General features: G+C 39.3%; 1 protein-coding gene across 1 annotated transcript; it reads left to right on the top strand.

The window, feature by feature from the left end:
* Positions 1-217: 217 nt before the first annotated feature.
* hoxd1.L (homeobox D1 L homeolog) lies at positions 218-2,979 on the top strand. Its single transcript, XM_018235932.2, has 2 exons — positions 218-1,458; positions 2,008-2,979. Exons 1-2 carry the CDS (start codon positions 903-905, stop codon positions 2,334-2,336), a joined length of 885 nt encoding a protein of 294 aa, XP_018091421.1. The 5' UTR covers positions 218-902; the 3' UTR covers positions 2,337-2,979.
* Positions 2,980-13,265: the final 10,286 nt, after the last annotated feature.

Raw genomic sequence — 13,265 nt, 5'->3', positions numbered from 1 at the left:
TTATATTGTATATAAGGAATACAGACATCTCCTGATGTGAATCCTTGGTGCTAAGAGAGACTACAGTTGCGGTATAGTGAAGATACCAGAGGCAGGTCCCAGTGAGTAGAACTAAACAAAGGCAAAATCATCATGGGACTGCGCCAGAGCCATTAGCTTGCTGAACCCTGGGTTCCAGGCACTTAGCACTCCCATTCCGCATCCATTAACTGCAGTCGGTGGTATTGGTAAGGGGGGGGGGGCACCAGAACATTTAACTGCGACTGCACCATAAAAACATTAGGAGGGTAGGCATTCTCATAGACAGAGGATCATAGGGAGCCCAGCGCAGGGTTAAAGCTGGTGCTGAAAACAAGCAAACTATAGTTCTCTGCAGCTACAGTACAGTATGTATAGCACAGAAAAGATATGATGTACCCAGACGTTCCATTACAATGCGCCATACAACGGAGATCGGTCAGGGTACCCCCTGCAACAAATGTAAGGAAAGTACAAAGTTCCGAATGCTGCTGGACCGCTGAGGAGCCCAGTGCCACTCCCAGTACTCTCACGCACATTTACCTTCCAAGGAGGGATTTCCAGGCTGTGCTGCTGGAGTAAATCCCATGTTTTTGTTGTGAACTGGTTTCCCACCCTGGACATCCTGCTGGAGAGGCTGGCACAAGGCATCTGGCTACTGGAGTTTTCCCATTCGGAAAGTTTAAAAGTACAGCCGCTCCACCACCAGCTGTGAGCTCCACCTGAAACCCTAGCAGGGAGCGATCCTGATTGGTTACTAGGAAGCACGTGAGCGCCACTCTATATTAGGCAATACGATGTAACTAGTCCATAGGAGAAGACCAGGTGAAAGATTGAGGGATCAGCAGGTTCCTCAGCTGTCCGGCCAGAGAATCTCCCTAGAGATGAATTCCTACCTAGAATACACTTCTTGCGGGGATGTTTTAGCTTTTTCACCCAAGTTCTGCCGCAGCGACCAAAGAAACATGACCTTGCAGCCATACCCTGGCAGTGGAGCTGATCATCCCTTTATGCCAGTTGGAGGTGTGCCCGGATCCGTTGCCCACCAGGCTCCACACCAGTCCCCAGCACTTTATGCTCCCTGTAGCCTGGATGTCGCTTATGAGCCTTCTGACTACAGTTTCTTGCATAGCAGCACCGATTACGATTATTATGGATCGAATCACCTTGTGGAAGAGAGTGGGGGGCACACTCCCTATGGTAGTTCAGTATTTCCAGGGAATGGATCTTACATCATCAATGGGCAGCTGAGCTACAGGACTCTTGGAGAAGAAACTCAAATGGCCCAATGTAAGGAACCACTAGAAGTTTATCCTGGGGAAAACCTGCAGAGTATCTCCCCCTCGCCTGGCACTTACCCAAAACCTGCCTCCCCGGCATCTGACACTCATGTCAGCACGTTTGATTGGATGAAAGTTAAAAGGAACCCTCCTAAGAAAAGTAAGTTTTTATTAGCGCGAAATCAGAGCAAGTCTTTCCACAAGCTTAAAACTTCAGTATATCCCCCAATAGCACAACGATTGCAAAAGGGAGTATTTATTAATCAGACGTGCGCAACCGGCGAGGTCATATTGTAACACTTTGCATTTCCTTCTGGAATGCAGTAAGTTAAATTGTAACACTTTTATTTCTTTTCTAGAACCCTCTTAATTTATGTTGTTACATTTAGGGTTTTTTGTTTCCCAGGACCCCAGGTTGCTAATCTGTAGCACTTTGCTTTTATTTTTGGCACTTAAGGCTTTCTGGTGGTAACATTTTACTCCTCTCTCTGGAATCACGGTGTAGTTTCTCTTGTAATACAGAAGCATTAATCGTAAAACCTTAATCCTCTTTTTGTACCCAAACAAGTTAGACCTGTCTATAAATCTATGAATGTAAAACGTGACCAGGTAATTTGGCCGTTAGCTAGAATATCCATGCGTCATGGCGCAGCAGAAAAGCGCAGAAAATGTTTGAGGAGCTAACTATCCTGTATTTCTTTTCCTGCAGGCATACCACCTGAATATGGGGTTGCAAGTCCTCCCTGCACCGTGAGGACAAATTTCACCACCAAACAACTGACTGAACTCGAAAAAGAGTTTCACTTTAACAAGTATCTCACCAGAGCAAGACGAATCGAAATCGCAAACTCTCTCCAGCTTAACGATACTCAGGTTAAGATCTGGTTCCAAAACAGAAGAATGAAACAAAAGAAAAGGGAAAGGGAGGGGACTTTGTCCAATTCTCCCCCGTCAGGACCCGCGTCCAGTTTCTGCGTAAAACCTCCAGTCCAATCTGTAAATGAGACTACGACACTGTCGCCATCCAAGGACGCTTGACTACAGACTCTCAGCTAGAAACCAAATATATGGGATTGTCTCGTAACACAATGCATACTGCTGCACCCCAAGCAGCCATAAACTAAGGGGACTTTGCACTATAGTCCGTTACTTGCTATGTTACCTATTGAATGTAAAGTATGTATGTATGTATATACAGGCTTTAGCAGCTCAATCTTTATCTATGCATTGAATACAAATATAAGGTCTGGATTGTTTAAATAGAGAACAGCATGAAGGGTGGAGATTTACAAGTACTCTCACACATGTCTATATATATATTTCTGGTGAAGTATGTAGGATTACACATGCCACCATGCATGTGCAACAGAACAAAGCAGATCCTGTAGCCAGATACCCATACACTGTACATACTGTATAAATTCAATCAGAACTGACATTACCAAAGATGATAGGAGTTTGACATCTTCTCAGCTTTTTTGACTGAAGTTGCACTACTGGATTTTCTGTTGCTGTTGTTCCCTGTGCCTCAGGTCCATGCAGTTTCTCCTTCTGCAAACCTGACTGAACTCATTCTGGGATGTACATCAGGAAACTATTGCCTTAAGGCGAATTTTATACGATTTTACTGCTGTATATATTTATTTTTTATAAACTAATAAAAATAAAATTTACTATGTAAGAGCACGTATTTTAGTTATTTTTAATAAAAAGGTTAATACTGTATAGAAGCATAATTAACACCCCAACTAGAATTACCGAATACACGACGTGTATATACAGTTGAACCCCCATTTTACGTTTTTCAGGGGACCAGGATAAAATGGTGTAAAATCCAGGAAAATGTAAAATCAGGGAAATGTATTATGCTTAATATATAGGTGGAACCACAAAACAACAATGTAAAATCTACTATCTATCCATGATGTATCTGCCCATTGTAGGCATAGTCTACACAGTACAGTGAAACCTGCAGATTGCCAGACACTAAAGTCAGGAAAAGGAATAATGTTTCAATCTGACTTGTACAGTAGTATAGAGGGAAATGAGAAGGGCAATTAAACACACACACTGGCACATGTCAAAGTTCCAACAATGCCTTTGTACTATTATTGCCACTTTAATACATAGCAATACTGATAACGCATAAGATAGACATGTTCATTCACCATTTGGGTAGACTGTGGGAAGGAGGTCTGACATCAAAATAAAAGGGGAGATGTCCTTAAAATTCATACTCCTGCATTTAAAAAGCAAGTTCCACTTCAAAAGATTCTGGCTGGGACAATGACAAATTCTCACTTTCAAAGTGAGAATCACAAAGAGCCAATTGAATGAAGGGAACTCGTGGCTCTTCCTTTAGGTCATAATCAAAGGGTCACATGGGGCAACTGTATTACAAGGAAAGATCCACCAAGCTGCACAATTGGTACAGTATGAGGGGGTTTAGCTTTGAGAGGTTAATAGGGCTACTATAGTGGATATACTGGTGAAAATGGAGAATAAATGGCTGCATGATATCTGTCACAGTGCCTGTGTTATAAAATCCCATGTCACAAGTGATCAACCCTTCTGCTTATTTATATGTAAGTTTGTTGTCAATATTATTTTTGCATTTGTAGCCATCTGCTCCCAGTTATCTCATGCTAATGCCCCAGTCACTGCAACAACAGAAAATCAAAGGCTTGCACCTCTGTGATGACCTGGGGATGCACCCAGAGGCCTTTGATATTGCAATGTCCCTTCCCTGATAAGCATCAGCATCTACAACAAAAAAGAGTAAGTTTAGGAAACAAATTTTAACACCCAAAGACACAAATGGTTGAAATGTTTTGGCAATTTTGTAAAAGGTGACTTCAGAGGTTCCAAAGGAGAAGAGGCAGCTCCTGGGAACTGCTTACTGTATATTGTGATATTAAATGCCCATTGTGAAGATCAAATGTGGCACATGACAAAAGTGTATTTGTTAAAGGAAGACCCAGTGTACACATTCCCTTTTAAATGTTTATTTCTGTAAAAAGAGGAGTCCTCCTATCAGTGACATTTTGTGACAGCAGTATGGCAGCATTCCCATCCCACTCTGTGCAGGGGGCCTGGGTCAGCCTGAGTTCATACCAAGCCATGGCCCTAAGTCTACCTGTGTCCCAAATCTTCCCCAGCATTGCATTTCCCTCTGTAACCTTCCCAGATATTCCATAACATCATATTACACTTGGCACCAATGTGGGTGTGCCCATCTAATTAATCTTTGTAGACAATATTTCACAAACACAGATGCAGGAGCCTGATATAAACTGCCACAGATGTACCCATTTTTTCTTTGTCCCTCCTCTGGGAAAATATACAGCAACATCTGAGAGCATTTACTTCTCTTACAGGAAGATAATATTGTGTGTTTTTTGTTAACAATAAAGTTATATTTCCATCACATTAATGAGATTATTTTAATCTTATAAAGCTCCCATTAATGGTTTTATTTAAAAAGCATTTTTTTGTCAGATTTTTAGTCTGTATAATATGTGCCCAGTCTATTTTAAATGGGCAAACCATAGAAACCAATGAACATGTCACTTTTGGTGTTCTGCTATTTGAAAGCAAACACCTGAATAGCTGTTACGTTTTACTAGACCTGGCACAAAGGTTGCACATTTTATTACTAAGTCATAGTGTGCATGTAGCCTTAGTTCAAGACTTTATTTTTTTATATAGCGCCAGCAAGTTACACAGCACTTTACATAAATTTAGGTGTCTGCCATGTGGCTAATCTCTGAGAACTCATCTCTATGGTACTGCACCTTGAAACTGCTTCTGCTCCCATAATCATGGAATCAAGACATTCTCTGCATTCACTGTACATACATTTATTGAATTAGTGGCAGCAAATTTAGTGGTACTTTACTTTAATTATATTGCACAAGGGGACCTCCCCTCAACTGGGCTTATAGAATGAAATTGTAACAGTGGAAAGTTCAAGGTATATTTTGTACATTTAGGTACAACCTTTTGTGTTCTATCAATATTTTAGGATGACCAAGATTTTCCTTATATTGGCATATGAACAGATTAGATAGATAGGTAGATATATACTGTCCCAAGACAGTCAGAGGCCCAAGTTATATTGCATTTACATGTATTGTATTTTGATCTAGAGTCCCAAGAATGTGCTGCGTGTGTCACGAGTTATAGTTTCAGCAGTAAAGGAGCATATATACAGTAAGCTCTGTTACAAAGCACTACTCATTTATCATATCATATAGTGCAGTGCTGTCATATATATATATATATATATATATATATATATATAGATTTTAAGGCAATGTACCCATAGGATGTTAGCCTCCATTCCCTGGTGCAGCTGCTACCATCTGCACCATCACACACACAAAGTCACATGTAAAAATAGGGCACACTGAGCTGTACTGCTCTGTACCAGTGGGGACAGAAAAAAAGTGTTCAGAGATTGTAAGCTTTTGCGAATATTTTCTCAGTGCCCAGTTACTCCTGCAGCTATAATAGGAACAAAGGTTCTTACTCTTAAAGATTTTCAGATGAATTTTCCCATTCTGTCAACAATTTGTGAAAATCTTATTTCCCAAAAATGTTTGATTTTTTACTGTTTTAACTGTTTATGGGGGTGTGGCTCCCAAAGTCATCTGGGGGGAACTGTAACAGGGGGAGTAGTATACATTTTTAAAATCTATTATCTATAATAAATAGGATAAAATACTTGGCAAGTAATACACTATACTAGTCTATTCCATGATTTATAAAAATGTAATTTTTGCACAATGATTAGCATTGTAGTGCTGGGTTCATAGGCTTCATTCAACCAGACACAAGTTTCTCCCCATGTGGGACATTCACTTTGATTCGTAGTTGCGCTCAGGGGTAGCGTAAGGTTGCGAAGTTGCGCTAGCGTTAATTCGCCAAGCAAAGCGAAGTTACGCTAGCGATGGTTAATTTGCATACGGCGCCAAATTGAAGTTACAATGGAGGTATATGTAGCATCACTACACAAGCCTGGGAAACCTTCAAAACAGCAAATAAAATTTTTATTTTGCTCTACACATGTGCCCACTGTATAGTTAAGGTGCCATGAGTTAGGAAATGTAGGGGGGAAGGGAGGGAGCCCCAAAAATGTTTTTGATCGTTTTCAGCCTACCACCCATAATAAAGAAAAAACGCCAGCGTTTTTTGGGACTTAGAAAATTTTTTAACTTTTTTTGAAGCAATCCCTATCTACTCTATTGCGCTTCGCCTGGTCTGAGGTGGCGAAGGAAGTCTAGCGTAAAAGGTAGCGTTCAGAACAATGTGCGAGTTAGTGAATTTCCGTAGTTACGTCCATTGCGCAAATTCGCCAGGCGTAAGGGTGCGAAGTAACACTAGCGAAGTTACGCCAGCGTCCGTTAGTGAATCGGCGAGGTAACGAAAATGCCCAATGCTGGCGAATTCACTCTAGCGTTAGGCACTGCGGCGCTTAGTGAATTTACCCCCATGTCTTTATGGGCTTCCTCTAGGTACTCTGGTTTCTTCCTACACTCCAAAATAGTCAGGGAAGTTAATTGGCTTCTGATAAAATTGACCAAAGTGTGTGTGAATGTGATAGGGACATTATATTATTAGCTCCACTGGGGCAGGAAAAAAGGTGAATGATGTATAATCTCTATTAAATTCGCAGACTATGTTGTCACTATATAAATAATACTATTTTGAGAATACAAATCCTGGAGCAGGACTAAGAAGACATAAAATACAACAATTATCTTTCCCATATTGAATAGAATGCTCATTTATTTTATCCACAGACATGTACATATGGAACCTCAATGAACCTAGGGATTTGGAAAGTCAAGATCTCATTAACAGAGGGTAAAGGCACTGATAAAACCCTATTTCCTATTGGTTAGACAGACTCCTGGCTAATCAGAGCCCACTTGAACCTGGGCCTTGTGAGTTAGACATGGATAACATTATACACTCAAGTGGTGTGGTATGTGGGATGTTGCAAAGTGAAGGTTTTGTGATGAATGGCCATTGTGTCCAGCAGCCCAAAAGCAATGTGTGTAAGTGTGGGTGTAGCAACAAAACAGGATTGATGTAATGAGTGGCTTGGGAGATGTAACACTACAAAGCTAAATGTCAGAGTAAAGTAGCGTAGGTGGTAACAAAACATCCATGAAGAGACGTGGTGCTAAAATAGACTTCATGGTACAAAGGGAAATTAATTAACATCATAGAGAGCCAAAGGTTTGTTAAAATACTTGCATGCCTGAGGGGTCTCCAACTCAGCATAATCTGATTTCCTGTTCATATAGATGGTTGAAAAAAAAAAAAAAGGTAATTTCTGGTGAAAAAAATACGTGATATCAAAGAAGTTGCCCATGAGGAAGATAATTGCATCAAAGTGTCTGCAATGATGCCCATAGACATAAGAGATAGATAAATTACAATGGCCATAGTAAAGTACCTGTCATTAATACTAACCACTTAGAAATCCAGCGATCCATAGAAAATAGATTTTAAATTCTGCTGAAACAGAAAACCTTGGCCTTGTGAAAAATCTTGGCTCATAGGCATTTTGGATAACTGATCACATATCTGTATTCATATTTTTAAATAGGGCTACTAATTATATACAGCATAACACGCAGCTCTGTACATATTTTTTTCAGACAAAGACACTGTTACCCATAGAGTTTCCATCCTAGTTTTGAGGCTGGTGAAACAGGGAAATAAAGGGGCAAGTTTACTAAAGGGCAAAGTGACTAACACTGGTGAAAATTTGCCAGGGTGACTTCATTTCGGAAATTAGCCGATTTACTAACGGTCGTTGGTGTAACTTCGCTAGCGAAGGAGATAGACTCTAGTGGTACTTCGCTCCCTAACGCCAGACGAATTTGTGCTCTGGCGAATGGACGTAACTACGCAAATTCACTAAGATGCAGATTTTACTGAACGTTACCTCTTGCACCAGACTTGACTTCGCCACCTCAGACCAGGCGAAGTGCAATAGAGTAGATAGGAGTTCCTCAAAAAATAGTTGAAAATTTTATCAAGTCCCAAAAAACGCTAGCGTCTTTTCCTTTTTTCAGGGAGATAGGCTGGAAAAGAGCGTTACATTTTTTTGGGTAACCAGCTTCCCCCCATACTTTTTCTAACATATGGCACATAAACTATACACTGGGCTCATGTGTAGGGCAATATAACAACTCTATTTTATTTTATTAAGGTTTCCCGGGCTTGTGTAGTGTAATGTATTTGCTGCAACTTATACGTCCATTGAACTTTAACTTCCCGCCGTATACAAATTAAGCAACGCTAGCGCAACTTTGCTTTGCTTGGCGCAGCAACGCTAGCGCAACTTTGCCAGCGTTCATCGCCCTGGATGCAATTTTGGATTTTAGTGAATTATCGTTGTCCTGGCGAATTTATGCCTGGTGAAGTGTTGCGCTGAGAGCGAAGCCGTCGCTGACGAATTTTCAGAGGTTAGTAAATTTGCCCCATTGTGATTATTTACCCAGAACCACAAGAAGCCAACACAGAGTTGATCCTTGCAATTAGAGTCTAGTCACTTAAGTGCTGAGCTGCCTAGTATTAAATTGTATTATACAGTTATGGGGTCTGGCAAGTCTCCTTCCTGATCTCCAAGCTTGGCTTTGATCTTCATGATCATAGCTTTGTGTACCCTTTCAATTATAATCATGACCCCACACTTTGTAAAATATAAATATATCAGAAATCACAAAGAAGTTCCATGAAGCCCTTGAAAGATTAAACAGGTTATGGAATTCTAAGGTGATGTTAAATATCCTCATATTTTACAACAGGGGGAACATTAATTTTTAAAACACACACAACGTGAGTCATGTGACACAAATTAAATTACTAAGCATTGATTATAATTGACGACATCAATAAGCACCGTTTATAAGGACATATATTGCAGGCAAGTGATGCCTCTTGTGTATTATAAATATATAATACACAAAAGCCATGACTATCTTGTAAATTATATCCTTATAAACGGTGAGTTCTGATGTCATCAGTTATAAACGGTGAGTTCTGATGTCATTTCTGTCACATGACTACTGAAACTTGTGTATTATAATAAATAAAGTACCCCCAGTTGCAAAATATGAGGATATTAGAAGTTACCTCGGAGTTCCATGACCTGTATAAAAACACTCGGCCTTCGGCCTCGTGTTTTTATATGGTCATGAAACTCCTCGGTACTTATAATATCCTTATATTTTACAAAAGGGGGTACTTTATTCACTATATAATTTACAGGTCATTCTTGGCTCTGTGAATTACAGAAATATGCATTACTGGGCAGACTCAACCATTGAAAGTGTACCCATAACATATAAAAAGATTTCATGTATACCCAAAGTTTTATGTTTTTTCGGTATTCACATTTGTTGATTTGGTACTAAGGGAATAATTTTGTGACAATATGTAAAGTGTCACATAAAATATCCCATACATCCTTATTAGCTGCCAAGGCCTAAGCACAAAATAATTAAATGCTGCTTTCCATTGGCAAAGTTCATATTTGCGAGCAATTTGCCTCTCATTCAGCAAAGTATCCCATGAGAATGAAATTTTGCTGCTCATGGCCAAAGCCATTAATAATTTAATGCACTGACTAGGTATACATTCGCTGATGAGAACATCCATGAAGCAATTGGTGTGTAATGCATGTTTTCCTTTTGGGACTGTTATAAAATATTACTGACAATGTAAATAATACAGCAATTGCCTTGCTGGGATCATCCTACTCCAGAGATATATTTCAATATATTTTCCAAATTGGATAAGTATGGTAAAACCTACATTCTTTTAGTAAGTGTGCCTAGCATGGACAGAAAGATTTCACTGCTAAACTCAGGCACCCTTGCAGAAGTACAACTATGGGATCTGTTATCTGGAAACCTGTTATTCAGAAAGCTCTAAACTACAGGAAGACCATCTCCCATAGACTCCATTTTAATCAAATAATTGAAAATTTTAAAATTTCCCTGCAATAGAAAAACAGTACCATGTATTTGTTCCCAACTTAAATACAATTAATCCTTATTGGAGGCAAAACCATCCTATTAATTTTATTTAATGTTTATATGGTTTTTCAGTAGACTTAAAGGTCCCATACCTTTGTTACTACTTCGGAGAATATACTGTAGCTTTGTGGGTTCTGGCAAATGCCAGAGGGGCTGCTGTATAGTTCAATAGAAAGATACCATATAGTGGGCTGGTAGGGGGCTGTTTGGGCCTCTGTGTACTTGGAATGGCAGGGCCTATTTTGACTCCCAGTCCAGGCCTGATTATTACTAATATTAAATATGTGTGCTAATAATTAACACATAGACAATTCAATTGAATGATGGATAATGACATGTTTAAATCTCTAACTTTGCATTACTCTTGTTTTCAGTACAGCCATATTTCAAAACAAGTATAGAGAGGCTGAGTTATTAGACCCATATGTTGCTTGTAAGTACAGGTTATCCAGTATTCTTGGGACCTGGGCTTTTCTGGATAAGGGATCTTTCCGTAATTTGGATCTCCATACCTTTAGTCAGCTAAAAATCATTTAAACATTAAAAAAAAAACAAAAGGCTTGTTTTATCACCAATGAGGATAATTATTATCTTAGATATGTTATTATTACAGAGAGAAAGGAAATATGTTTTAAAATTTTGGAGACTACGGTTGATGACCTGCTTAAAATTCAGAGCTTTCTGGATAAGGGGTTTTTGAAAATCGGATCCTATACTTGTACCACATTTTCTAGATACTTCTACATTTCTTACTATGGGACTGCCAAAAGTGGAGTATGTGTGCATTGTATGTTCCATATCCTACAGTATATAAAAACAGGTCATGGAACTCCTCGATAACTTATAATATCCTTATATTTTACAAGTGGGGTTATTTTATTCACTATCTAAGAGTCGACTGAATAAATGTTGAGCTACAAAGAGGAGCTTGATTTGGTGCATCCCTACTGTGGAATCCACAATGAAAAGTTGCAAGTAACAAAAAAGGGGTATGGACTGATGTCTCTATAAGAATGCCAAGAACGCTGTGTGTGAGCGCAGATAGGCTGATGGGATTCAAATAAAAATCAGTGATCCCCAACCAGTGGCTCTTGAGCAACATGTTCCTCACTGACCCCTTGGATGTTGCTCCCAGTGGCCTCAAAGCAGGTGCTTATTTTTGAATTTTTGCCTTAAAGGCAAGGTTTAGTTGCATAAAAACCATGCCTACTGCCAAACAGAACCTCTAGTAGGCTGCACATCCACATAGGAGCTGCCAATACCCATTCACAGCCCTTATCTGGACATTTTGCATGCTTATGTTGCTCTCCAAAATTATTTTACACTTGAATGTGGCTTACAGGTAAAAAAGGTTGGGGACCTCTGAAATAAATGGAGCAGGGCCGCAGAGCAGATCTGCTTCTCTCAGCCTGCTACAATGTGTGACAAGAGGCTGTGTGCCCATAGCCTTAGATTTGTAAATCAAAGCTGATAAGCTCTCTTTGCGGTAGACAATTCAGTGACAAAGCAAATATTGCGTGTGATGGATTTGGAAAAGATGAAATGTCCTGACATATGATACCTGCTCTGCTAAGTGTGCTCCTAAAGATATAAGGAACCAGCCTCTGTGCTATCAATCACATAACATTGTTGCATTACAGATAACATCTCACCTAAAGGTCTACCTGAATGTGTAGCTTTAGGGAACAACAAATCAGCAAAAGCTTAAAATAGGATGGCCTTGTGTTACCCGGGAGTTGAAAGTACAACGTAATACAACAGTATACCTCTTCCTCTAATATTCAGACATTTCGTCAGTTTATTGTATGTAGGTGAAATATGTCTCCATTATTCTAGGTTTTGTGCTATCTGGGAATGCACAATAAATCAGCTGTATGAATTTATGGTCTACCATTCCAATAGATTCATTGTAAGCACTGTGCTTAGATGAATGGTTTATTGGGAGTACAGAGGTGGGCAGTCTGTATGGCTTTCCCAACACAAATTCATCATATTCAGTAAGTTACAGATTGATTGTTCTTTTTACTTTACATATACATTAGTATTGCCAGAGTTTTACATTTACAATACATGTTGTATAGCATGGATATGAATGCCCTGCAACTGGTGAGGCCCATATGATGACTATTTTAATATATGTCTGCAAACATGACCTCCTTCTTGCATGCTTTGCTGTAGGGCCTAAAGTTACCAAAGTATGTAAAAGCTCATTTGTGACAAGGGCGGCAGAAAAACTAGAACAAATGTTCAACAACTCAAGGTAAGCAGGCATAAGTTTCATGACATATTTACCCAATACAAGTTTTCTAGTACTATCTCGAATCTAGAACAGTGATGGAAATGTTCAGGTTCCTATTGCATGCTATTAGTAATCCTCAGAAGGAAAAGAAACATTAATACCTGAATTTTAAAAAAATGCCAAATATACCTGTAGAGTGTTTAAGGAGGAAGTGAATGGCAGGACACAACATAATGCAGACTTATGAACTATAATGGGACCAAAGGTGAAATAGAACACAAAACACCTGTTGTATAGAAAAAAAATATGTCACATGCATCACTTGCAGTGTAAGTGCCTACTTACTAAAAATCATCAGCAGGAATATCAAAACAAAACCTGAGGCTCAAGCATCAACAAACTTGATCTCCTCAGGCCTCCTATGCTACTAAGCAAGTGCCAAACTGAATTGGCATATGCTGTTTATTTATAATATTAAAGAATTATATTCACAAACAGAAGTGGAAAATAGGCATGTTTCAAAATGAATGCAGTTACTGTAAAAGCTCAACGATTTTCAGGACACAGCACTCGCTTGTCCTCAGGAGCCCATAATAAGTTGTCCCTCTATTGCAATATTATTAATGAAGGAAAAAAATGTTAAATATATATATAGCCCTAAGCCCCTAA

The sequence above is a fragment of the Xenopus laevis genome, chromosome 9_10L, assembly GCF_017654675.1.
Source record: "Xenopus laevis strain J_2021 chromosome 9_10L, Xenopus_laevis_v10.1, whole genome shotgun sequence".
Taxonomy (NCBI): domain Eukaryota; kingdom Metazoa; phylum Chordata; class Amphibia; order Anura; family Pipidae; genus Xenopus; species Xenopus laevis.
The sequence above is the reverse complement of the archived record's forward strand: the minus strand, read 5'-3'. Positions and strand labels throughout refer to the sequence as shown.

What these genes read in the sequence shown, in the direction of transcription:
- hoxd1.L (XM_018235932.2), top strand. Translation starts at nt 903, where the DNA reads ATGAATTCCTACCTAGAATACACTTCTTGCGGGGATGTTTTAGCTTTT. An exon ending in AAGGAACCCTCCTAAGAAAA is followed by an intron (nt 1,459 to 2,007) that starts GTAAGTTTTTAT and finishes CTTTTCCTGCAG; the next exon opens with GCATACCACCTGAATATGGG.